We start from the raw sequence: 26560 nt of genomic DNA on the forward strand, positions 1-26560 counted from the left end.
CTGAACCAAGCTCACTGCCATACTCCCTTTCCATTGCTTACCTGGCTTTGCTATGGGAGCTGGGGGGTACTGGGAGATTCACCGGCTGGGGACTTCACACCCGCTGTGCTCCTCTCAGCGTGGGTGATAAAACACACTCACCTGCATGACTCTGCAATATTCCTTTCACAGATCCTCTGCTTGGCATATCTGTGGAGAAAATAAGACATCACCAATGTACATGCCCACTCGGGGTACAGAAACAGCGTTTAGTTTTGCAGATAAAGTGATGCTCATCGGTGCAAACGGATTTTCATTCTTCCTTTCTTTTAAGCATTTAGCTATTTTTGTATTGAACGGATGTGAAATTACATGAGCTCTGATGATGTGAATAATGCATGAGATTTAAGACAAACACATGAAAGGAGCTTCTTTTTCATGTCAAACAATTCTTTATTTTTTATGGTACAAATTAAAAGTGACAGATCTGAAGCTGTTAAGAAATACACAAAGTGCAGCTTTACTGACCATACAGATATTGCTCTAGATTAAGTACAGTTTTTGTCAGTTTTTTATTTTTTATTTATTTACTTATTTTTCATGTTAAGCAACCTGTGCAGATAAATCAGCTTTGGTTTCAAAGTCAGAGTAGTAAGGAGCTTTTAAATATCCAGTTTGGTTTCTTGGTCACAAGTCCACCACATCAACTCCTTTTGGAATTATTAGCATTTTTTTAACAACACAATACAGTCCATTTTGTACTGCCATCTTTCCCGATGCATGCTCCATGCATGGAAAAACAGATCTCTTTGCAGTGCTTCATAAGTGACCCTGGTGACCATTCTGTAGATTATAGCACATAGGACAAAAATAATAATAATAATAGTAATAATAATAATAATAATAATATCACTTTTTAACAATAAATAAACAAATGTGCCCCACATAATCTCAAGTTGGAAACAAGCAAACCACATGACAAAAAGCTCATTACAAAATGTTATCCAAACAGATTTTACAGTCAACCATGACATGGAAATTAACTTCCTCTCTTATCTTCTTATTTGAATGTTGGTCAATAACTGGGTACAAGTAGAGTGCTGAGGTAAAACACTGATGAACAGTTTTATTTTTGTATTTCTTTTTTTTTTTTTTTTAATAGTAACAGTTTAGTATTGCGAGATTGTCAGCAACATTTAGCCATATCTATACAATGTGCATATACCTACATACATTGAGCTTTGGTCCAGCATTGAGAAGACGAGCAAAGGCATTTTACATATTTCTTTTTGGTTATAGCTTGAGTTCTTTGATACGCCTCTACTTGTTCCTTCCTAGCTCCTTTTTGCTTTCTTGTTCTCCCTCTCCCTCTCTCTCTTTTTTTTTTTTCTTTTTTTTTTCTTTTTTTTTCCTTTTTTTTTTTTTTCAATAATAACATAAAGAAACTGGAACCGTTTGAATGCATTTGATTTCTTCAACTGTCCAAAATAGCTTTTTAGTGAAAAAACATAAAAAGACAAAATCAGAACAGCAAGTGAACCCTTGGTTCATTATTCAAATAATAACTATCTCTCTCTATATATATATATTAAAAAATTCAATGATCAATAAATTGGAAAACCATTAAACCTTCACATATGACTGAAGAGACTTTTGTTTCATTTGCTGGTAGCAATCTATCTTTTAGTCACATGCAAAATTAAAAGGTATTCAAATGTAATCGATACATGAAATTTGTTTACAAATGGAAACCAGAAATGTTACCGGTAACAAAATAAAACAAAATATTTATGGCCCCCAAAAGATGTATGACTCACATGTAATTTGTCTTCCTAAGAATCTGTTCAGGCACCATTTATGCCTCATAGCAAAAATTTATTTATAAAAAAATTAATATAAGAAGCATTACAACACTTTATAAATAATTTACAAAACATAATACAAAATTAGAAAACTGTAAAAAAAAATCACTGCACATGAATGGTTTTAAGACTGTGGGATGAACATTATTTTTTCTTCCAAGCTGGCGATTTATATTTATTTTACATTTTCACTGTCCTAGTTATATCTTTCCGATATGTACTGTGGAACAGAAAAGAGCTTATATAACTGCTGCCAGCATAGTTTTAAACATTTAGTAGCTTTTGTACACCGTTTAACTAACTTTTCTTCTAGGGGGACTTTTTCTTCACAAAATTTAGCACAATCCCTGGGAGAACTGGAAATTTAGATTTTAGACAACAAATGGTTGATGTTTTTGTTCCCAGGCTGTTGATGATAGGGGCAAAGGGAGGGCATACGGTCTCTAGGGTGGACGAACAGGTAAAATGTTCATGGCATTAATGACCAGACAATTAGCAGCATACTGGAGACATGGGTAGGGCTTCAGGAGCATCCACTTCCAAATTGGTATCTGTTCTTCCTTGCGTCCCTGCTGGCTGCTGGGTGGTCTCCTGACCATTATGTAAATCAAATTGTGGCCATAAGTTTAGCTCTGTTTGGTATAGATATCAGAGATATATATATCCACGGATAGAGGTATCCAGTGATAGAGGGGGGAAAAAGAACCCAGAGGGTCAGATGTTGCTGTGAGGCTATTTCACATGCTCAGCTTGGGTAAAGTGGCTTTTTTGTCCCTCACACAATTTATCTGTGGTTGCTTATTTTTTTTTCCCCCAACAGATAATTATATATCAACAGTCGGAAAAGAGTCAATAACAATTCACACTCTCCTCCTCATAAAAGCAATACCGAAAATATCCTTAAACATACCCTGCTGAAGCTTAAAGCCTAAAATGCATTCACTGGACATGAGCCCAGCCCCGAGTACTGGATCCTCAGTGCTCTCCAACATTGACCTTTGGGAGCGCTCACGTTTAGATGCAGTTTCTGGCAGAGATGACTATCTCTGAAACCTTAAAACTCTACCAGCCGTGCAGCAAATAGCCTATGTTACAAGGCAAATCCCATTAATAAAATAGTGAGGGCCAGATTCAAAGCCCAGTGAAATCAGTGGAAGCCCCTTTCTTTCACTAATTTTTTTTTGAGCTCTTGAAAACATAATTTTGTAAGAGGGGTGCTATTTGAAAACCCCAGTACTTTGTAAGTTTTCTTCAATGTCTTGGCTAGACAACCAAAAATCCAGTACAATGATCCTGAGGTCAGTGAATGCAATCAGGAGTTATACCAGCAGAACTTTTACTCTACTTCCTCTACAGTAAGTTGAACCGAATGTCAGATGTTAATTTGTGGTAAGCCCTGATCATGAGGCAGCTCACATCCTAACAATGGGCTAAAGTCCAGAGGCTGGAGCAGAAATCAGCACAAGACGAAAATTGCAGGTAACCTTCATGGGTCACCCATAACCCATCCAGAACCTTTAAAAACCTCCATGTGAGCCTTGGTACACTCCTAAGTCCAATGATCACAGTATTTTAGAAGATGCTTGTCCCATCAACATGGAAGTCATAGAAAGTTGCCTTTAAAGGAGAATTCACCTGAAACACTGCAGGTGACCAATCTCACTATTTCCAAAGGATATTCAATGGGTTTCCTAAATTAAGATTGCTTAATCTAGCCAGTGATCACAGCAGATACCTGCAGAAACCCACCCTCCCATTGAAGAATTCAACAGGGCAAACATAAATATTGGGATGACCAAAAAGGCAGAAGGAACCAAGCACTAACAGTGAGGCAGTCCACTGTAATGTAATGATCAGACCATCCTCATCACTTCTTGGTCTGCTTGTTTTCATCAGAATCTCAAGAAATTTCTTTGGCTAGCAGACTTTGGAGAGAAATTGCTTCAAACAGAACTATGACATAGATGCAGTACTGAACCAAGTGTGTAGTTTATGTTTATACTACAAAATGAGTTTTGGTAACCTCTCCAGGTTTCTGGCCAAAGGACAGAGAAATCCCAAGCTATGCAGTTGACAATAAACACAATGTTCAGTGTGAGCTAACAGTTCATCAGACACAATTCTAATCCTTCCTTCCTTGTCCTCTATTGCATTTCAGCATATCAATATAGAAGTGTTTAGGTTGCACTTTTCTTTTTAAAAATCTTCAAAGAGTACTGGGTTATGAGGGTATGGGGAAGGAGTGGAGAATGAGCTCAGGGTAGAAGGCAGCAAAAAGAGTCAGAAAAAAAAAATTAAAAAATATAAATGCAAACCAAGATTTACACCCTTAGAAGAGAAATACCAAACCCCGCAAATCACAATAAAAACAAATGATTTTTGGCACCCAAACACTTGGAGATTGCAAAAATGTTGACTAAATGCAAACAAAAGAAACGGAGGTGACCAAGATGGAATGGCTTTAACACCTGTTTGTACACACCTGCAGGGGGTATGATCAAGGATGAGAGAAATTAATCCTGTTGTTTTAATCTTTTCAAAATACAAATGTAAAAATTCATAACACAATTTTACACCCATAAAAGAGTAGACTAACAATCTAGTTTGCAATGCCATGTTTCTGACTTTGGTTAATAGTTTTCATAGTGAATCAGCACTTGATACCTGAAAGGCTACAATCACTCCTCCAGGTGGCAGGCTTGTATTCTCTTTTAAACAGATAAAAGTTTTTTCTTTTTTTTTTTTTTTTTTTTTTCTTTTTTCCTTAAAATGTGTTCACATTTTCATAATATACAGAAAAAAGTAAGCAGTTATTTGGTTTACTTTAAGTCCATTAAAAAAAAACTGGCTTTTTCTTTTTTGGGGAACTAATTCTACGACACACACACACACACTAAGTGTTGTGTAGTTTTTTGTTTTGTTTTTATATAGGAAAACCCATGGACATTTATAAACTGTTCTGTCCTTCTTGTAGTTTTCTCAGTCTTTTACTTACAAGGGTGATGAACAGGTATTTTCAAAGTTCGAATGGTTACATTTCTGTTGGTGCAGGGTTTTTTTTTTTTGTTTGTTTTTGTTTTTTTTTTTGCGTGGTTTTGATTTGTTTTGCTTTTAGGAGTTTTCTTCCAGAGAGTCTGTTAAGGGCTCCATAGGAACTGCTGTCGCAGGCTCGTGTTGTTTCAAACGTTTAATTGTGTTCTTCAGTGCTTGCCTCTTATTGCAGAACCAAACTCTAACTACTTCCCGGTCATAGTTCAGTTTCTCTGCAATCTCTGTCATTTCCTGCCCAGAGGGGTGCGTGTTCTTCTCAAAGTGGGCATTCAAGATCTCAAGGGCTTGTGGCGTGAATGAGGTACGCCTCTTGCGCTTTTTGGATGGTTCGCTTCCGATAAACTCGGTAAGGTTCTGCATACCTGCTCGATGGCGGGCCTCAGCCTCAGCCATCCACCGCTCAAGCACCGGCTTTATCTTCTGGGCACTTTTAGGGGTGATGTCCAGCTTTTCAAACCTGGCAGGATACAAAAGGCCAGGGTTCAGTTTGGCTGTCAGACTGCTAGCTATAGTGTTCTCTTGGGCTTCCTGTGGTAGGAAAAAGTGGCTTCTCAGGATGGTGTGTCTGAGGGAAAATTGAGAAAGAAGAGTCTTACACTGATGCTCTGCCAGGGTGGGACTTCCTGCCTGCCTGACTAATTGACTGGCAGAGGTAATTTACAATGGATTACGAAAACTATCAGATAGGTATATCTATAAATATAATTATATAGCTAGATATTTATTACAAAACGAACACTACAACAAAATTCTAAGCACACTAAGTAACACAGGTTATGCGTACCATTTTCATATTTCTGATGATCTTCAAAACCCTTAAGGCTAAGTCTAATTACAGGAAATGACATCAAAGGCAATTGATTTTTATCATCTCATCCTTGCGATTAATCCCTTTGTTTTCTCCCCATTACCACCTTGTCCAAATACCACAGCTTTAATAATACAAACCAATGGCAGTTACTAGCCTCTGAATATCAAGTTTCCTTTCCTTTCATTTTTCAGCAATTTTCACTGTTTGCAAGTTAACGCTATATCCCTTTTCTGGGTTGGAAACAGATTCCCATAGCTCCGGTGGTGTTCATCTGAAACAGCTGGACACTTTGCAATTATCTTGACTACCCCCACAATGCGCAAAGACAGACTCATGTTTTCCAGATGAAACCCAACATAATAGTCTACTAATATGCTGTGGCACCAAGCTGGGTTTATTGTGGGATTTCTACAAACTGTACCAGAATGATATCATTTCCTGTAAATGAAGTCTTCTATATATCATTTTGCCATCAAAAGTATTTTGCCAAACCAGATTTTACAAGTATAAAACATCTGGAAAAGCAGCTACACAAAGCTTTAATCCTTTCAAAAACAAGCAGAAGAGCTGAGTTCATTCTTCAGTTCTTATAAGTACTTGTTTCTTTCATTTATCAAGTTCATCCTCTCTTGCTATGCATTAAAAAATCATCCTGGTTCCTCTGATGCCACCCATTTGTATTTCTCCACTTCACCTACGTCCACACCATCATACGTTGCCGCATTTAACACTGCAGAAAGGTGACAATTATTGCACGGTGTTGCTGCCCTCTCCAACCCACCCAGTGCTCAAACACTGCTGCTGTTGCTAATCACAACGTGCCTGGGAGGTGAGACTGACCGAATCAATGCTTTTGTGCAAAACAACTCGGTGGCTGGAGTTGGTGATTTTTAGTGTCTATAGTCGGCATGTGGCAGCTGCAAAAAATACTTCAGCAAGGAACAAAGCATTTCTCACAAACAAAGAATGAGACAAGAAATAATTTCAAATAGTAACATGGCAAAGAATTTGTAACCAGTTCCTGGCATCCTAACGTGGGATTGACTGCATGGTGTCCTTCCTTGGTGTCCAGTGATATTTCAGTCAGAAGCGTATGTTTTAGAACTCTTTGTGCCAAGTTAAAACAGTGCCATTATTTTTATGCAGAACATACCGGCATAAGTGGTGTAATGCTGATATGACCTGCAAAGGGCACTGGAAGACTCTACTTCTGCCTCCAAGTTGGTTGTTCAACTTGCTTACCTTACTGCCCTTTCCATTATCCTGGAGTTTATATTGAATCTCCTTTGTTACCATTAAAAGAAATGTTAAACCTACTATTTACAGGGAGTGGCAAACTGCCACTGAAGCAGCATGTCTTGGTGCTTAACAAGAAATGCACAGTCATAGCAGATTATAACACCCCAAAATGAGATCCATTTGTGAGGGTCAAAGGAAGGAAAAAAAAAAAAAAAAGAAAAAGATAACTTTGCATGTATCTGGGACCAGCTTTTGCATCCAGTTCTGTATCCTGTTCTGAGCCATTTACCCCTCTAAGGGGGCAAAATTTGCCCTCTGTCAAAGGTCTCCACATTTAGGGTTTTAGTTAGTCATGTCTGTGCTCCAACTTCCTCTTTATTTGGGTTTTCATGTTAATAGATTAGTGAAGAAACTTTCTCTTAGTAAAATTCAAACCATCCCCAGTGGTTTTCTCAGACATGAGGTAGGTGGAGGAAATGAGGACACAGCAAACTAGACATAAGCAAAGGAAACTGCAATTTATCACTTAAAAGTATAGTATGTTAAACAGCATCTTAAGGCTACAACAAATTGGCAATTGCTAAAAACTCCACCTGTTTTAGGCATTCTTTACCAATTGGCCATACAAAAGAAAAAAAATATTAATTCTTAGCAACAGGGAGCAATAGCATTCATATCATTGGCATTGCTTGTTAGTGTTGATACTGCAGTACATGTTGTTTGGTATAACGATATACAAGTCTTGAAACAAATTTCCCAGCAGTAGTATCCTTGTATAGACTGAATAAAGGTTATTTTCTACAGGGAGGTATCTTATAAGAAAAAACAGTAGGGGAGGCCATAGAAGTGAGAGGATCCTATGGAGCTTTTTGTATTTAACAACAATCAATGGGTTTTATGGAAAATCATTGAGCAAAATGTGAGCTGCAAGCTCACTACCCCATACTGATGTTATTTATAACCTTAGTCTTAAACTGCAGGAAAAGTACACTTCCGTTCTATGGGGAATACATTAAAAGTATAAAGAGCAGATAAAAAGACAGAGCATTTCATGGATCACCAAGAACAAAATCCACTTAAATGAGCTTAGAGTTGGTTTCTTGGCTTTCACTGATGGAGGACTATAAGGCATTGCCCAAGAGGAAAAAGCTGTTACCTAAGTGTGTTTGTTACCTCATGCATAAACATGGGATTACTGTAACACACGTACGTGAATATACGGTGTTTGCTTCTAACTAACTCTGTCAAGACTGTATTATGATTTCATATGATTAGGACAGATTTCCACTCCTGCTTTGCATATATGGGTTGTCATTTTATTTTTATTATTTTTATTTTTATTTATTTTTATTTTTATTTTTTAATTAAACATTTAGTTGTTAAAAGATGAATAGCTTCTGGTTTGCAAGATAGCAGGAAGGATAATTTTTTCCCTTCTGTGTTGCCTAGGTAAATCACCATTAACATCCTATATGTGAAGTGCTAACCATAGTAATACAAGTTTTAACTTAGCAGGGATGCAGCCATGAAATATTTGTTCAGTAACCCTATCTGTAGAAAATGGCACAGTATGAAGAGGGTCAGCTGTTGCTTATCCAGCACCAGCAGGGTCTCCAGCTTGTCTACTGAATTAAGTCTTGATGCCAGGAATATTTTTTCTCACTTGTTTAAAAAAGAAGAAGGAAAAAAAAAAAAAAAAAAAAGACTAACATTACTTCAGGGCTACACAAGAAGAACATCTTATTTGCCAGATACCAACATCATTGGCTAGTTTAAATCCAAGAATAAATAATACATTCTAAAGACATATGACTCAAATCTGAGCATGCTTCTCACAATAAACTGAATAATTCTGAAGAACAAAGAGAGTAGAGGAGAGTTTATGATGTAACTTGTTACCTGCAGATGGCAGACTGGCTGTAGGCTGGGCCTTCGGTGGCGCTTAGGGCTTGGCCAACTTGAGTCTGTGTCAGGCCAAGGGACAGGCGCCGGATTTTAAAAGCTTTGGCAAATTCTCGGATTTCTTCCAGATTCACCCCATCCACTTCTCCAGTGGCTGTTTGAGGATCTGTTGAAATATTTTTTGAATCGTGTCAGTTCTTCATGTTACGTACGAGTGGGCTAGGCTTACCCCATGTTTCATTGTCAGGCTGTTCATGTTTATTTTTAATTATAGAATACTTCTCCCTTTCGCTTCTTTCCCAAACAGAAACAAGCTTGCCTTGCTAGGTGTGTTATGAAGCATGTTCAGATTGCTAAAATGCTAACTATGCAGCCGTGCTTCCAAGTGGTGGTGAAAGATGTTCAAAGACATATTTCATTGCTGAACTCCTGAGAAAAGGCCAATTCACCTCAGAGCGAGGGAGTGGCTGAGCTCCACACTCATTTTTGCGTTGCAAAATCTCCCCCACTTTTGACAAGTTGTGTTGCCTCTGTCCCCTTCTCATTACATACAGAAGAAAGGCAGCTGTTAATATATTTATTTGCAGTCTATGGGGACTGCTAAACATGCACACAAACTGCTTTTTTTTTCACAATACTTTCCACTTTATCTAAAATTAATGCTAAATAAGGAAATTCATAAACCTTCCTTCCCTTTTCTGCAACAACCAGCTCAAACCACCAGCCAAGCATCCAAACTAACCCAGCAGAGGAACAAGCCCAAACACAAAAAAATCCTCTTTCATTTAAAAATCATCTTTTAAAGATGCCTCTGTGAGAAGCAGCCTTTCAAGCTTCTCTTTCTGCCTCCCATCAGGTTGATAATCAAGGAGCAGCGTATTTGCAACATAGGCCATTAGGTTTTGGATGGTAATGCTGCACAATTTGTTACTTTTACATTAGCCCCTCAGAAGATAATGCTTATGATGCTGTGAGAATAAATCTGTCCTTCCTCTCCATAGCGGTTTTACTGACACAGAAGCCTTTGTCCCTGAAAGGGCACATAATAAAACATGTCTACCACAGGAAAGCTCCTTTGGTGCTGGATAACTCGGTCAATTTAGGACTTATCAAGGGAAATGACACAACAGCTGGAGAATGGAACTTTTTTCCCCCCAAGCTACTGATCCCTGGCTAAATGAAAGCGTTTGCCAAGCTGGAGACAGCATGGGACTGGGATGGTGGAAGATTTCAAAGTGTTGTGCAATCCTGCGTGTAGTGAAGCCATTCTCCCAGCGAGATATCTCTATTGTTCTTCACCTCATTCCTCAGACTTCTTAGGTGAAAAGTTTGCAGCACAATAACCTATCAATTTCTGTAAATGCAAGCAGTTGTCCAAGGACAGTGCTAGACTACATTACTATTCTGAACCCTATATTACAGTGGCTCCTGCTAGTGCTGCTATAGCTAAGGGCATGTCAGCAGTACAGTAACAGGACTTTTATTTTCAGTGGTTTATAAACCTGATGTAAAATTCCCTTATAATGGAAATGTCTTATAAAAAATCTTTTAGTCCAATAATAGAGACAGAGGAAGAAGTTTTTCTGCTATATAAATTCAACCTATATCTATTCAAAGCCTGAGTGAAAGAAGCACATGAAGAAACAGGATTTAAAAAATAGACATCTGTGTAACTATGGACCACATGAACTACGTGTACAGGTAAACACACACACATACACAGGCTGGACCTAGTTTTGACAATGCACCATGCTCCTGCTGTCAGTGCTGTGCTTGAGCTCACATGTACATACATCCATGTACTCAATCAGTGTAAATTAGGATACATATTATTTGCTTATTAGTAGTGAGGAGCTATTAGAGAGGCTACACAGATTTGAAAAGTAATTGCCTTTGCGGATGTGAAATATTCCTACTTATCCTATCCACAGTCTACCTAGCATTCCAGTTGCGATTTTCATAGATACAGAGTGGAGATAGGACGCTTATCAGCCCTTTGGTTCTCTGAAGAGCAAATGAGACATGTACAGAATATCATAAATTATAATGGCCTCAAACATTCCCTTGAGTAAATTGCACTAACATGGTGACTTTCCTCACTGCTTTCCTTCCTTTTAAGGCCTCTGACTAGGGTGGTCAGGGATGTGACAAAGTACAATTCAGATGTTCCCAGAGAACTCTCAAGGTAGCAAACTCTATTGCTGTCACCTGTAACCCTTCTCCCCCTCAAACTCCTGCGAGGAATAATAAGGGAGTTAAGAAAGCTAAGGGGTCATATGCTTGCTCATGGTTATACAGAAATTGTCATGTTCTGCTGAATTCTTCTGGTACAATGCTTAGAAAACTGAGTATCATGAAAAGTCCTTTCCTGCTTGGGGGTCTTGGATGATGGAACAATTAGGCTGAGGTCTCCTTAAAATAAGAAAGAAAGTTATGATGCACTTCAGTAATATGGGAGTAGATATATATGGCATAGCATTTGTTGACAAAAAGGCTTCACTCTTATATAGTGTCTTTAGGAGGTAGAACGTGCTAATGGGTGGACAAAAACACTGAATCCTTTCATCTATGAACCCTAGGAAAAACAGTGTTTGTATCAAATCAGAACCACTACTACTTCAGGTGTGATTCAAAGCCCTTTGAAATCCATAGAAATAGTCCCTTGAATTCTATCAGCTTCGTGTTACTCACACAGTACTATGAAGCCTTTCCTACTGATATCATATAACAGCACCGGTCTGTTTTACTCTGTTGCCATTAAAATGCCATCAATACATAATCTTGGACACTGTGGACTAATACATACACATGCATAAATATACACAAATAGATAAGGTATTTGTTTTTAATAAGTTCTGAGCTCTCAGAACACTTAAGTGGATAGTTTACTTCACATTTTAGGAAGAGTAGTTGATTGAAGACTGTAAATAAACTGATGCTCTTCAAATTAAGTGGATATCCTAGAGAAGGCTGCACAGTGCCAAGAGGAAAATAAAGAATACCAAACTCATTGAGTGGTTAGGACCTACAGTTTCAGTATTTAGAGTAAATATTCCCAAGGTACATTATGGCTCCATACTCTATTGCTGCTGTGTCTATTAAACTAGCAGGCACTGAACAAAGATGAGAGTTGTCTGGGACCACTGTATGGGACATATGTATAGCAGAAGAACAAAAAGGAAGGCAGCTAAAATTCCCCCAAATGTCCTGGTAAATGGTGAAGGTGGGTGATCAGAGAAGAAGAAAAAAATCCACAGGCTTTCCTGTACTGAAAACCATTTTTTTTTTCCTTTTGAAGGAAATACTACTCCCACTTTTGAATTCTTTCAAAATTCCACAAGTTTGTTGGTGAATGCAAAGTCTTTGTGATTTTAATAGTGACAGAAAAGAGTTGCTACAGAGAATCAATGAACCCTGAAAGAGAAAGCAAATTTCTGTTGTGCAGAATTCTGCCTTGGGAGGGATTACAGGTGATTTCCCAAGTCAGACAGGGGGAGAAAGAGCTGGCAGAGGAAGTCCAAGAGAATGTAAATTGGATGAGAGAGGTGGGACAAAACACTGTTAATGAGAAATAGACTGGAGCTCATGGGAAAGAGAATAATTTGTTTGTGGGAGGCATTTTAATTTAATAGTAACAGATAACAGTAAAATGAATTTGGAAGGAAGAAAGGACCTTCATGGAGACACAAATCTCCAAGCACGAGGGGAAAACAAACAGCAATTTCCACAAAGAGAATATATGGTAGGAAAGGTAAAGAAATAAGAAGAGGGGTGCCTCTGAGAAGAAAAAAATGAAATGTAAAAAAGGAGAAATGACAATGTAGAATTGAATGAAGAGAAAGCAAAGTAAAGAAAGGATAAAACAACATGAAAAAAAAAAACATGCATAGAAAGGGCATGAAGAATGGAGATGAATCTTGCAGTCATTACTTAGGCAGACCTTCTTTTAAAATGTCCTTTCTCTGGAAACATAATTGTTTGTCTTAAGAAGAGCTAGCCTTGGTTGCTGGTGAGGAATGATGGAGTGAGGATGAAGGGAGAAGCTATGAAGAATGAAACAGTGCACGGAAAAAAAAAGGACAATAAAATAAAATAAAATAAAATAAAATATTATGGGACATCACAAGAGGAATAAATCTATAAAATAAATGAAGGGAAGTAGTAAGAGATTAAGGAAATGCACTTTCTTAGAAGTTTGGAAATGTTAAAAAATGTAATATCATAAAGAAAATATGACTAGAATGAAAACTGAAATGAATAAACACAAAGAACCTGAAACACTGAAGTTACTAAAGACCAATCCTGATCCTTTTAACAAGGGATTTTAATAATTTCACTCATACGACATGACCTCTGGTAGAGAGTGCTACTCTCTCTCAGTAAGTGTGCAGAGCCTTGCCTGAACCAATTATTAAACTACTGAAGTTGCTGTAAGCAACCCTGTTAATAAAATAAGGTAGCTGAATTTGTCTTGAACTTTATTACATTTGGCAACAGTTTCTGGAATATGGTGAATCTCTACTGAGATACTTGACTCTGGAAGGCTGGACTAGAGCTTTGGAATGAATGAGAAATTGAAAATAACCATATTCCTGCCTCACAAGTCGTAAAACAGTTAAAGAGATATTCAGGAGGCCACAAGCCTCTTGTTTTCTGTTTCTCCGTTTCTTGCTGCCCATGGGCCTATGGATTTATTTCGTGACTCATTGCAGGCCTTATCCCACAAAAGACTTTGGACAGACTTTGGCAGGCTCTAGGTTTCAACTGAACACTTGTAAAATAAAGCTCTGCTGGCCACTGAAGGTGTTGGGATGCTAAGAAGGCTCTGTCCCATCATGGGCCATGTGCTTGACATAGAAGTGACCCTACCCTTCAGGGATCTGCACCCAGAAATTGACTGTATTCTGCAAGTGGGAAAGTGCCTGCAACAGGGAGGCACTTTCTGTCCACTTGTTTCCCCATGTGCAGGCACAGTTGTATGCAAATGGGTTTTCATACTCCTAAAGCAATTTTCAAATTCATGAAGATCAATTAAGACTATTTATCTAAAAAGGTGCTATTATCAACAACAATGAAAAACTGTAAAAAATGCATCTTGCTTTACTTTTCATGTTTTGTTACACGGGCGGTTTGATCTTTTCCTACTGAAATGACTGTATTTTCCTCTTTCTTGTAGGCTCTTTTCACATTACTAGAAAATAGCAGGTAGCTCTCTTGTTCTCTGGAACATTGGCACTTACATGTCACCTCAAGCAGGCTTATGCAAGCAGTGTTAAATCCAGTTTGTGGTTGGCTAAATGTTATCAATAATATGCTGGATAACTATAAAGGATAACTGTTTTGTTGATCTCTCCCTCGCATTATGCACCCTTTTGGTCTTGAACAGCTAGGGACTGGATGAAGCCTGAAAAATAAGTTCCACAACTTTATATTCTTTTGCCATTATCATCACACTTTTTTTTACAGGCAATTCCTATAATCACCCTCCCCCTTTAGAATGCTCTTAAGACCCGGGTCCCAATGAATTAATTCCCATGGACAACACAGCCCTCAGTCTACTTGTATGAAAAGTATTTTCTTTGTCCTGAGTTCCCCACTTATTGATTTAATCAAGCTGTTCTTCAGTTTTGGGCAAAGGAGAAAAACTCCAACTATCTTCTCTGTTCCATTCATGATCACTTCAAGGTATTAACTATGGCTAAGTTTGCCTGGCATTTGCCATTATAAGACAAATTTGAGAGCTCAACCACTTCTGAGAATGAGGTAAATAAAATATGTTGTTCTGCCCAGGTTAAAAATAAATAAATAAATTAATTAAAAAGCCACAAAACTCTATTGTTTTAGAAACTTCTGTATTCCTGCCATTTGAAGCTTGGCCTTGATAGCTGTCAGGGAGATAACTTTCATGTCTGTAGTAGACTTCTTGCCATCCCAAGTAACAATCTGTCTCTAACAAGTCCAGCCAGGTGAGCTTCCAAAGTTTCTATTTCCTTGGTAGAGATTTGTTACACCTCTGCATGGAGTTTTCTTTATGTTTTTCTCCGTACTGAGAACATTTGAGCCTAAGACTGCAGGAGATGGAGAAGAACGCCTCCTGCTATGGTTGTGGATCTGGCCTGCTTTGGGCCATGATGACAGTAAAGTCAAGGAGACTGACTTGCTTCTCTTCTGGTCATTATTTTCCACACTATTCCAATTTTCTTTCAGGGAGACTGAAAGAAAGTCTCCCTGAGACTTTCAGGGAGAGTGGAAGTGGATTTAGACACAGAAGAGGCAAAAAAAAAAAAAAAATAACCCTAATCTGAAGAAAAAGAAATGAAGGGAAAAAGAGCGGGAATCTGGGTTTGGAGTGGAGGGAGAGAGGGTCTGATGTGCACAGAAAGAAAGTAGGACTCAATAGGGTAGAGGAAAGAAAATCGGGGAAAAAAGGGGCAGTATTAGTGATAAAGCAAGACAGAAGAGGACAGTGATTGCCTGATAAGAATGCTGGTAAAAGGAACACAGAGATGGTCTAGGGACAGAGACCATCTGTAAGCTGGAAGAGGACTAAAGTAAGAATAGAAATTGAGGGATGATGGACTGTGGGGGAAAGAACAGCAGTGAGAAAGTTGAGGAATGAAGCACCGCGGCCAAGGGAATGTAGATTGTGTGAAGAATGGTGTGAGGAAGTAATGGGATTGGAACAGAACAGGTGTTAAAGAAGTCAAGCCTGAGAGGAACAAGTAAAAAAAGTTTATGTTCATTTGTGCATCTCCCCCTCTCCCCTGAACTGATATTCCTGTGCCTTGTATGCCTCTGCCCTCAGCCAAACCCATGAGCACAGCGTGTGTCTTATTCCCTTTTAGAGCAGGACAAACAAGATGATAACACAACCTATCAGCTTCTTCATCCATTCAACCAACAGAAGATCTCATATTTCCAGCTTGGAATATAAGTATTATCTCATCATATGACTGACTCACATTACTATTCTGCTTTTGTAACAACCTTGAAATATATCCAAGCAAAAAATGAAGCTAAAAGAACAACCTTTGAGTTGCACAAATAAACACTAAGAAGTTAAAAATGCTGGGACAACAGCAGCCTGCTGTGCTGGTCTGAGCACCGGGCAATTTTTTTCCACAGACTCCTGCCTTGTCCAGCGCACAAGATGAATTGTGCTTCGTTACAGAGGAACTGATTAAATTATTGCCTTTTAACTTGTTCAGTGTGTGGCCCTAGACCTCTGCTAAAGCTCTTCACCAAAGACATAGTTATTCATTTCCTCTTGAGCTTTTCTATTTTTTGAAATCTTAATTTATTTTCTTGTGTTTCTATAAGATGAGGGTCTTCCCCTTCTCATTCACAGACGAGTGGACAGATATTAAGGCAAAGGCATTTTTGGCTACCCAGTCAAGGTCAAGTAGAAGATGATTTTTTAGACTGTGGCTTTAAATGGTGCTTTATACAGTTCCACAGTAAAAGTGCACTTTGAATTGTGAGTGCTACGTTCTTCTGTAAATTAAAGTCCAGAGTCTCAAGCTGGATATTGAGGCAACACTTGTGAAAAATCTGTTGTATGTGACTTGTCTGCCATTGCACCGTAATTATGTTGCAGACAGAGCTGCAGCTCCACAGCTCTCTGCTGCCAGAATCAAGACCAACCCTCACCCTTCTACAAGTCCCTACCTCAGATGTCACACAAACTGGGCAACAGTTTAGTGAACCAGGTAGGGAACAAACCCTGGGACAGTGTCCTCCCATATTACATGACTCCTCCCTTGAACAATGATGCAAAGAATGAAGGATGAGGAAAAAAAATAGTGATTCTGTGATTTTAATCACAACACATATGGTTATTACAAAATACATGTTATAAGGGGAGTTAGATACAGTTGTACTAAGTACTCTTTTCCTGGCATCTCCTAAACTTCAAGTGATTTAGCTTGTAAAGTTAAAAGGTCTTCTTCCAGGTTGCTTTTATTGTGTGGAGTGCTAATCCACATGGGGAAATTCACTGGAATAACTTTTTGGGGTAGAGTACCCCTCAACAGTTATTGTAGAATATATTTTTTTATAACAGTGTCTGCAAGGCAAGCTATTCTGGACCAGCAATTGAGAAGAAACTTATTCTTCACCAGCTATTTTAGTCAATTTTCCCAGATAGGTAAAGGGTAACTATGAATTTTTAATGTGAAGCATCTTATTCAACTTCTTTCCAGAAGCTTGTCTACATGAGAAAATTTACTGACAGAACAATAGCAGTATATTTCACTGTAATTATATCTATATCTATACATTTTATGTACTTACAGCTACCCATGTAGTTGTGTTTATTTCTGAATAGAAGTATTCACATTGGGAATTATACTAGCATAATTTTACTACTATTGCTCTGCTAGTAATTTTCCCGTGTAAACAATCTCTGAAGTAATCCAATCAAGATTTTTTTTTTTTTTTAAACAAAACATCTTTTCCAAGCCCTCCACAAGCTAGCATCAGTCATATATTTTCCATTACCAATACGATGTGAGCTACACTGTTTACTCGAAGTATGCACACAGTGTATCTTTGAACAAGGCCATCCAATACAGTTAGATTTTTGCAGATGTGCAAAAACTGTTAATACTTCTTATGCATACTTCCAGCCTATTGTTCTTGCTATGTGAAGACCAAAGTTAATGCTAATTAGGTAACAGTGAAGGCTCTGAAATGTGTGACTTAGAAGAAAGAGCTGGCCAGGAAGTTAGCTGTTACAATCCCAACCGCGAAACTCAGTTATTTTACTGCAGCATGCTGCTCTCTCCTCCCCCACATCTTACAGTTCTTGGTTGCTTAAATTGTACAAGCTTTTCCTGGCAAGAAAGGTCTCTTGTTCTAGATTTGTGCAGTGCTACATTTTGTAAAACAGTTTGCTACAATAACTAAGCAAACAAACAATAAAGAAAAAGCAACTTAAGCAGAAGTAAGAGACTCTGCCCACCAAATATTAAGCAATATAATTATACTGACTGATTCAAAAAAATTCTAATTTCAGAAAAACATAAACTACATTTGAGTTTTAAGAATTGCTCAGTGTTGACAAAGTCAATTAACAGCTGCTGCCATTTTAATGAGCATTTTTAGCATTGTTTGCAATTTCTCAAGGCATGTTTACCTTAAGCCCCATCCATCACAGCACTTAGGAGTTCTTATTGGTAAGAGTCACTCTAGTTAGCAATATACAATCTAATATATGGAAAAAAAAAAAAAAAAAAGGAAGGAAAGCAGATTAGGAAACTCAATAGTAAGGAGGACAAACAGGGGGGAGAAGTAAGGAGAGACAGGGAGCAATACTTACTGCTGACTAATTGGCCAACACTCAAAGCTGAAGAGGAGGAGGATGAGGAGGAAGAAGAGGAAGCCTGACGCACTGGGCTTTGAGACATAGATGCTTGACTGTGAGCCAAATGCAGGAGATTGGATTGTGAGGCTGCTTGTCCCACTTGCGTCTGGGAGGGCTGATGAAGCTAAACGTTAAAATGTAAAAATAGGTATTTAGAAAATGAAGCAGTAATAGAAAACTTTCAATGCACCATCTCACCCATCTATTTCCAGGGAACAAATCCCCTAAGAACATTAAATACCACAGACTTGGTTCAGATGACAGTGTTACAGTAGGAACGATTTGAACTCCCTTGCATTCTGACTTTCCATTTTTTCCCAGTTTAAGCAGATACTTAATCTAATTAGCAGCTAAATACTTGTTTGAAATGGATGATGAGAGATCTATGACATTCCCAGCAGCATTCTGATTTAATAAATACATGTCCTTACCTGTTTTCTGACTCAAGAAGTCAGACTTTTATTCCCTACATGGATTCTCATATAAATCAGCATTGTTTCAAAGGGATCCTTTCATACTGCAGGACCAGGGCCAAGAAGAGTGGGAATGGGGAAGAGAAGATAAGGTGGGGGGAGATCCCTTTCCTACAGAGAGGAATAATTTGTTGTATGACATTGGATCTAGCAAGCAAACTAAAATGTTGAAATCTTACTTCTCAAATGATAAATTGTCCTTTCTTAAAACACACAGTGAAACTTCTGAACCCCATTCGCATCAGGACTTTGTCAAGTAAGACATATCTAAACAGTCTAGCAAGTTCTGTAGATGCAAATGATACGCTGTGATATATGCATCTGGCTTTAGAAATGTTTGTTTACACATTTTACAGTACTGTAGTCTTTGGTCCTTCACTAGAGGAAAACAAAGAACCATTAATCCCTTCAGCCTAAAATAAACTTTCATATGGGATTGAAAACTAAGATTCTCTGCTACTGATTTTTACATAAAACTTCCAGCAAATTCAAAGGGTAGTCTCTGTACAGAATTAAGGTACATGATAGTGATGTAGTTTAACCTGGCTGGCAGCACAGCACCACACAGCCATTTGCTCATTCCCCACTCCTAATGGGATGGGGGAGAGAATCAGAAAAAAAAAAAAAAAAAAAAAAAAAGTAAAAGCTCATGGGTTGAGAAAAAGACAGTTTAGTAGGACAGAAAAGGAAGAGAAATAATAATAATAATAATGATAATGGTAATAGCAATAAGATGTACAAAACAAGCGATATACGATGCAATTGCTCACCACCTGCTGACCAATGCCCAGCCTGTCCCCAAGCAGTGGTCTCCTCTACCCCGGCCAGCCCCACCATATTATATGTTCAGCATGACATCATACGGTATGGGACATCCCTTTGGCCAGTTTGGGTCAGCTGTCCTGGGTTTGTCCCCTCCCAGCTCCTGCTGCACCCCCAGCCTGCCCACTGGCAGGACAGAGCGAGAAGCTGGAAAGTCCTTGGCTTACTGTAAGCACTCCTCTGCAACAACTAAAACATCAGGGTGTTATCAGCATTATTCTCATACTAAATCCAAAACACAGCACCATAACAGCTTCTAGAAGGAAAATTAACTCTATCTTAGCTAAAACCAGGACAGACAGACTTACAGTTTTATGTTGGCCTCTAGTCATCCAGTACAGCTCTTTCATAGCCTACTAACAGTAACATAGTCTTGAGGCACTCAGGTGACTGGTACTTAATGTACCTTTATTTTATATCAATCCTTGATACTGATCAAAAAAGATTGACAAAACATACTAAAAGGCTTCACTTTTAAGTGATACCCATTATTTATATTCTCAGAAAGGGGGAAAGATACAGGCCTGCTTAGCCTTGCTCAAAGTCAGTTATTTAAGATCATTTCTTGAATTCTAAGGAATGTAAGGTTTTCTCTTTTGATATTTAACTGAATCAGTGACTTCAGAAAAGGAGCTGAATTCGTTAGTAATACTAAAATTATATACAATATGCTCTCAGAACACATAGAAATGACTGATGCTAAGTAGACAACAAATTGTATGGCACAGTAGATAAAGGCATCTGATCACATTCAAGATGAATGGAATACATATTAACAATTTTAATGACATTCCTGTTATGAGTCTGCTTAAGAATGGAAAAAAAACAACTCTTTTTTTTTTTTTTTAACCACATTGAACATTGTAACACAAAATGAAGCCAGAAACCTTGAGTTAACCTTTAATAACAATGAAAATTATTTATCTGTCCAAGTTTAGTCTATTCTGACTTCTCTATGGATTCATAAGTAAAAACATTCTATTATCTTGAGGAGCTTTTCTTTTCTGACAAGTTTTAAAAGAGAAAACTGGCACTGTATCAAAGGGATAACAGTTGAGAAACCGATTGAAAGACTTTCAGGTTTCAGACTCATGCAAGCATTGGGCATCTGTGAAAAAAAAATCACTAAGCACTGGATTTTATCTATAGAGCACTTCCAACCCAGAACGTCTACTTTTGTACTATCTTCTTTTAGGGAAGGAACCTACTGGAAAGGCTGGCCTCCTCTGAATGCTTCAGAAAAGGATGGCCCATCCATTACACATGCAGAACTCCAGGCTGGAGCCTTTAGAAATCAGACTGGAAAAGAGAATTTGGGCTCTGGTCTGCTGTCAAAGGGATTCTCTGGCAAAACTGAAGATTTCTGTCCAGGTGAAGGAAGAAAAATACTGTATTTAGATGAGTTAGATGCTTCCACACTGGCTGGAATAGTCTTAGATATGTTAGTGTTTATCTGCAAGGATGGAGGAACAAATGTGGTGGCTATTTTTAAAAAGAAAATCTGCAAAATTATAGTCCAGTCAACTAAACTTCAACCCCTGGAAAAGTACTGAAGAAAATAATCAAACAATTTGCAAGCACCTGAAAGAAAACAAGGTAGTAACAGACAACATGGATTGTTAGAAACAAACTGTGTCAAACCAATCTGATCTCCCTGTAAGACAGGGTAATTGGCCTTGTGGACAGGGAAAAAGCAGCAGGTGGTTTGACTTTACAAGTCTCTTGACACTCCCTTGTGTGACATTCTTTATAACCTAGGGAAACATAGTTTAGATGAAACTGCTGCAGAATTAAGGCAAAAGTAGTTGGAAATCAGACCTGACAGGATGATTATCTACCTGCTGAAACAGACGTGTGCAGGGATGGTGCTTCACAGAAGCAGAAACAGGAAAGACTATTCAGTAGTTTCCTAATGACCTGGATGATGAAGAGGATATGTTTACTAAATTTATCCATTGATGCCATGCTGGGAGGGACTTTTGGTAGGCTGAAATATAGGATTAGAATTCATAATGATCATGTCAGTTTGAATGTGCCACCAAGAACAGCGGTGTTGCAAAAGCGAAGAAAAGGCAACTCCCATAGTGAACTGTGTGAGCAATAGTGATGTCTGTAATGCATGTGAAGAATCTTCTTTTCTACTAATCACTGGAATGGCCTCTGTAAAGGCAGCACTGTGTCCATAGCTGGATGCCACACTTGAGAAAAAAAAATGGACTCCCAAAGGTCTGGGAGTTATCTGAAGCTTATGAAGATGCCTAGAAGGAACTGGTCATGTTTAATCTAAAGAAAGGAAGTGCAACGCTCTGGAAGATTCAAATTAGATGGTGGGAAAAGCTTTCTAACATGGCAGTGAAGCACTGGCATAAATTACTGGGGGAACTGACAAGGTTCATATGAGGGTACTTAGCAGCAAGTTAGACAAATACAGGAAAAGCTGCTCCACCTGGGAACAGCAGAGGTGACTGGATAATCTCTTGAACTATAACTTTCCAGCCTTATTTTTTTATGATTCTGTGTCATTTTCTACCAGTATTTCTCAGGTAGAAATACATGGTCATGTAAGAGACATAGCACATGAAACATGTCCAGGCCACAATACACATATAGTACCTGAAAGTTCAACTGCTGAGTATGGACACAGTAAAATGAATGTTTCCAGAAAGCACCAAAATGAGTGGACATTCTCCAGTTTGCACTCACAAAGTAAGCATACAACCACCATGTAGCAAATGCGCAGTACGCTTCTTAAGTCTGGAAAATGATTCTCTTGACAAGTTTTGCACATTGCATTTGCAAATGCATTTGTGAAATAACTGGGATGCCAAGAACCTTGGAAGTTTCTTTTGTTAAACCTCTATGAATCTTTGGATGAATATATGAAATTGTCAGAATTTTAGCTGGACAAAAAGGTCTATGGAGAGTAAAGTCTGGATGAACAGTGACCTTAGGTGCAACAGCAATTGTTGGTTTCTAACTCAATGCTTATGAGGGAAAAGGGAATAATGGGGTTGGAAAAGCTGAAGAGTCACCTTAAAGCCTGATCAGGGACTAAGGAAGGATTCTATCTTCAACACCCTACATAATTTTCAGCAAACCCCCTGTTTTACAGATGTGACAGTTAAGCTGTAAATGTCCCGCTTAAAGAACAATGATAGTTATCTATGACATGAAATTGCATTAAAATACTCTCTCTCTTTTCATCTGCTATAATTTCCATTCCAAAAATAGCCTTAAGGAGAGGCGACGATTAGATTATGAATTAGATTCCAGATGACAGAATCAATTCAAACTTGCAATAGCTGACTTTTCCCAATTTTGGACACGTACATATGATATGAATTATATTTATGACTGTTGTGCATTTTCCATCCAAAGACAGAAGAAGGCACAGAAATTACAGAAGCAGTTGCTGTAAGTGCCATTCTGTGTAGGTGGATATAGTAGACATGCCGAGAATGATGACTGTATGCAACACTGATCGGTATCTGGCAGGAATATATGTATGCACACTACAGCTAGAGGAATAGGATGAATATGAGAAACATAAAATGCAGCATAATACTTTATAAGAATAAGCTGGAAAATGCAGAGGGCCTGATTCTTATCTCCTTTACATCAGTTTTACATTCTGCTGTCAACAGTGAAGGTGGTATTGTTTGATAATGGTAAAGAAAAATGAATTAGGTCTGTATGGCTGAATTTTATTCTTAAGTTATGTATGTAGTATATTCCCACTCCTGGGATGGTTTTCTTAAATCTTCCAGCAAGTTAAAAGAAGAAGTTATTACACATATCCCCACACTTCACGCTAAATTGTTTTCACAACAGTTCTGCCAGAATGTTTCCATTGGGGCCCAAATACCATACCTCATCACCCTAATTTAGCTTACTCAACTGAATTCAAGTAAATATGTGAATATGAAAACTATTTGATGCTTAATGAGCATTTTCTCCCTTAGAATAGGATAATGTAATATAAAGGACCTCTATACACATTGCTTAGACTGACAGAATAGATACATTTGGAAACTAGCATAAGAAAGCTCTTTGGGTCCACACAGGCTGTGCACATGCTCAACTCTGAATGAAGACAAAAGGAAAGAAGTCCTGGTGTGGTGTGGACACAACTGGGGAAGCACTTTGGCAGCATCTGACTAGGATTTCCATTTGAAGCCTTACTGTGGGATCAAAGTATGCACTCTAATTGCGGGGCTCTGGGCTCTCTAAATGATGTGGAGAACACAGATGGTTGTCTGTAGAATATATCTTGTTGTATGTAGAATATCTTATATGCAGATCAGGTGCATTGGTCATCTTTCTGACTCCCATCAGGAATGATATAATATCACTGTTACAATAATAGACTTAAAGGTATGGCTAAGGGTGTAATTCAAAGGTAACAGCAAGGTTCCTACAGTGAAGTGTTTTACTTTCTATGTGGCTCAGTTCCTTAGAATGATACGGGTAGTGTAGTAATATCTTCCTATTCCCAAAGGTGTGGTGCAGTTATATTGTCTTTTTTTGAGAAATCCTATTCCTGCAAGTGCAGATGCCATAAAGAAAACTGGTCAGGAAGAGACCTATGTTACAAACCAAACGCTCATGCAAGGAAGTCTCAGGTATTCTTGTAATCTTGAGTATTGAAATCTGGTATTCTATCAATGGACAAAATGGCATGATGCAATGCTGATGATAGAGGAAAAGAGAAAAAGTGAGAAAAATTGTCATCCACATCAGTGAAAGTCATCTATTATAAAAAGCAAAAGAAAAAAAAAGTTGAATTGAGACAAAACAGTTTAGTGGCTATGTTCAAACACAGAAAAAAGAGTGCAGTTCTCATAAAACAGGACAGCAGCAAAGTAATAAGAGCACAGCAGAGAAAAAAAAAAGAGTGAGAGCTGGTTAGATTTTAACTGAAGAGAGGAAAACAAGGGTTTGTATGGAGTTGTGATAAAGAGATGATGGAGCGTATGTGGTAGGTTGAGACTGCAGAAAGAAAATGTCTGGCATGGAACTGGGAAAGTAGCTGTACTAAGAATGACCATAGACTCATCTGAGAGCTGTCTTTTCAACAACTAATCTGGAGCATGACAGCACCTTCAAGACAATGAAGATTGGGAACTGACTATGTAAGAAAATCTTGCCTAGGAGCTCGTTTTATTGTGTTAGAGTTGGCAGAAGCCCAAAGCTAGTAGTGCTGTAAGACACAATGAAATATGAAAAGTTCTGGCAGGCAGTGTAGATAAAACACGACTGAGGACAACTGGGACTACAGGCCAGATTTAATGAATCTAGTATGTAGAAAGGAAAAGCCAGACAACAGCAAGAAGGGAACCCTTTTGATGAGGTACACTGGAGAACTATATAACATGCAGAAGGTGTTTCTGTGTGCTGTAGGCAAGCAAATGGTTATGAAAACACAAGTTATTAGGAAACCTGTTTAAAGAATCTATAAGCAAGAGAGTAGTTTTGAATCCCAGTGTTTTCTGGCAGCTGGATTCTTCTTACCTAACTTCACTCATGCAAGAATCAGTTTTCTATCCTAAAACAGCTATCTTAGCTCCCTCTCTAGTTAATGGAGACAACTGATACTTTTAGATATGTGTAAGAGATTCAATCTATCTCAAATGGTTCTTTTTTCAGCAGTGTGAGTTGCCTTCTGGACATGCCTATCTCTCTGTTCCTCTATAGGAATCTAGTTAACTAGCTTTCACCAGGTATCTAACAGCTGTATGTCTAATGTTAAGCAAGGTGAATCCTTTCCTTTATTTCTGACCCTCCTAAAACTCCAATTTTTGGTTCAAGATCTTCTGTCAGTCGTGTTGGTGCAAATATGTGTTATTAAAAGTACAAAAGAACTCCTTAAAATGAAGTTTTCAAGTCTAGTAGCAAATGACAACACTGACAAATTGTTAGAACAAGATAATTTGTTCTTGGAAAAAATGTTCATTTAGCCATATGATCTGGATTGTGACAAAATCCGTCCTGAAAGGCATGAAGGAAGTGTAGAAGTTCAGGTTGCAAGGTACTTTTATATAATGAGATATAGATGGCTTAAAAAAAGCAAGAAACATAAAATTCAGGAATAAACAATCGTTTCTCAAGGAAGGAGACTACAAGTGGAGATCAAAGGATTTATAACAAATTTTGTTGACTGGTTGCAAGCAGAAAGAAAAGATGGTGAACAATGGTGAAGTTGAATTAGCAGGAGAAATGCATGAATTTCTTAAGTCAATATAGAATACCACGAACAATTTACAGAACCTGTTTACAACATACTGAGGGAGCAATATGACAGGTGAAATACAGAGTAGATGCAAAAGTGATTCACATTAAAAGGAACCATTTTAGTGACTCACATGGTAATGATCAGGGAGGCAAATATCTATCATTGTGGATACATCTACTTATTGAAAAACCTGCTCAATGAGCAGAGATAGAAAAAAAGCAGGATAATAGACTGTATTGAGATAAAGACATAAAATAATGTTGAAAATATTATAATGTTATTATATAAATCAGTGATGCATCCTCACTGTTTTCATGGCATTCAGTTCTGATCACAAAATCTCTGAGAGATTATTGTGGAAATTGAAATGGTTGAGAAATGGCCAGTAAAAACTATTAAAGCCAAAGCAGAACTTGTTTATGAACAGAGATAAAAAGGACAGACCACAACAGGAGTGAAAGCAGCTGCCCCCTTTAAAAAGTCATTATAGTTTTTAGGAGAATTCTTAGTGTAGATGCTGCTTCTTAGTTTAGTTAAAACTTGGAAAACAGTGAAAGCACTGAAGCTGCAACTATTCAAGGTAGTTTAAAGAGGAATACCCCAGCAGTGTGCTCAGGTGGCCAAGAAAGCTGACAGCATCCTGGCTTGTACCAGAAATAGTGTGGCCAGCAAGGCTAGGGAAGTGATTGCCCCCCTGTACTTGGCTCTGGGGAGACTAAACCTTGAAAACTGTGTTCAGTTTTGGGCCCCTCACTACAAGAAGGACATGGAGGTGCTTGAGCATGTCCAGAGAAGGGTAACAAAGCTGTTGAAGTGTCTGAAGAA

The 26560-nt window shown here is 38.2% G+C and overlaps 1 protein-coding gene across 5 annotated transcripts in view; it reads right to left on the reverse strand.

Annotated features, from left to right (window-relative positions):
- Positions 1–407: 407 nt before the first annotated feature.
- Positions 408–26560, reverse strand: part of POU6F2 (POU class 6 homeobox 2) — a 312647-nt gene continuing 286494 nt past the window's right edge. For 4 of the 5 annotated variants that reach the window (XM_068674957.1, XM_068674956.1, XM_068674960.1 and 1 more), the window contains 3 exons: positions 18164–18332; positions 8842–9010; positions 408–5457 (listed from right to left, as the gene is read on the reverse strand). In XM_068674957.1, the coding sequence (XP_068531058.1) occupies positions 4953–5457; positions 8842–9010; positions 18164–18332 (843 nt within the window). In that variant the 3' untranslated portion in view covers positions 408–4952. The remainder of the gene's footprint in view (positions 5458–8841; positions 9011–18163; positions 18333–26560) is intronic. The other variant, XM_068674958.1, reaches the window with a different exon arrangement.

Source organism: Anas acuta, chromosome 2 (assembly GCF_963932015.1).
Source record: "Anas acuta chromosome 2, bAnaAcu1.1, whole genome shotgun sequence".
NCBI classification, from domain to species: Eukaryota; Metazoa; Chordata; class Aves; order Anseriformes; family Anatidae; genus Anas; species Anas acuta.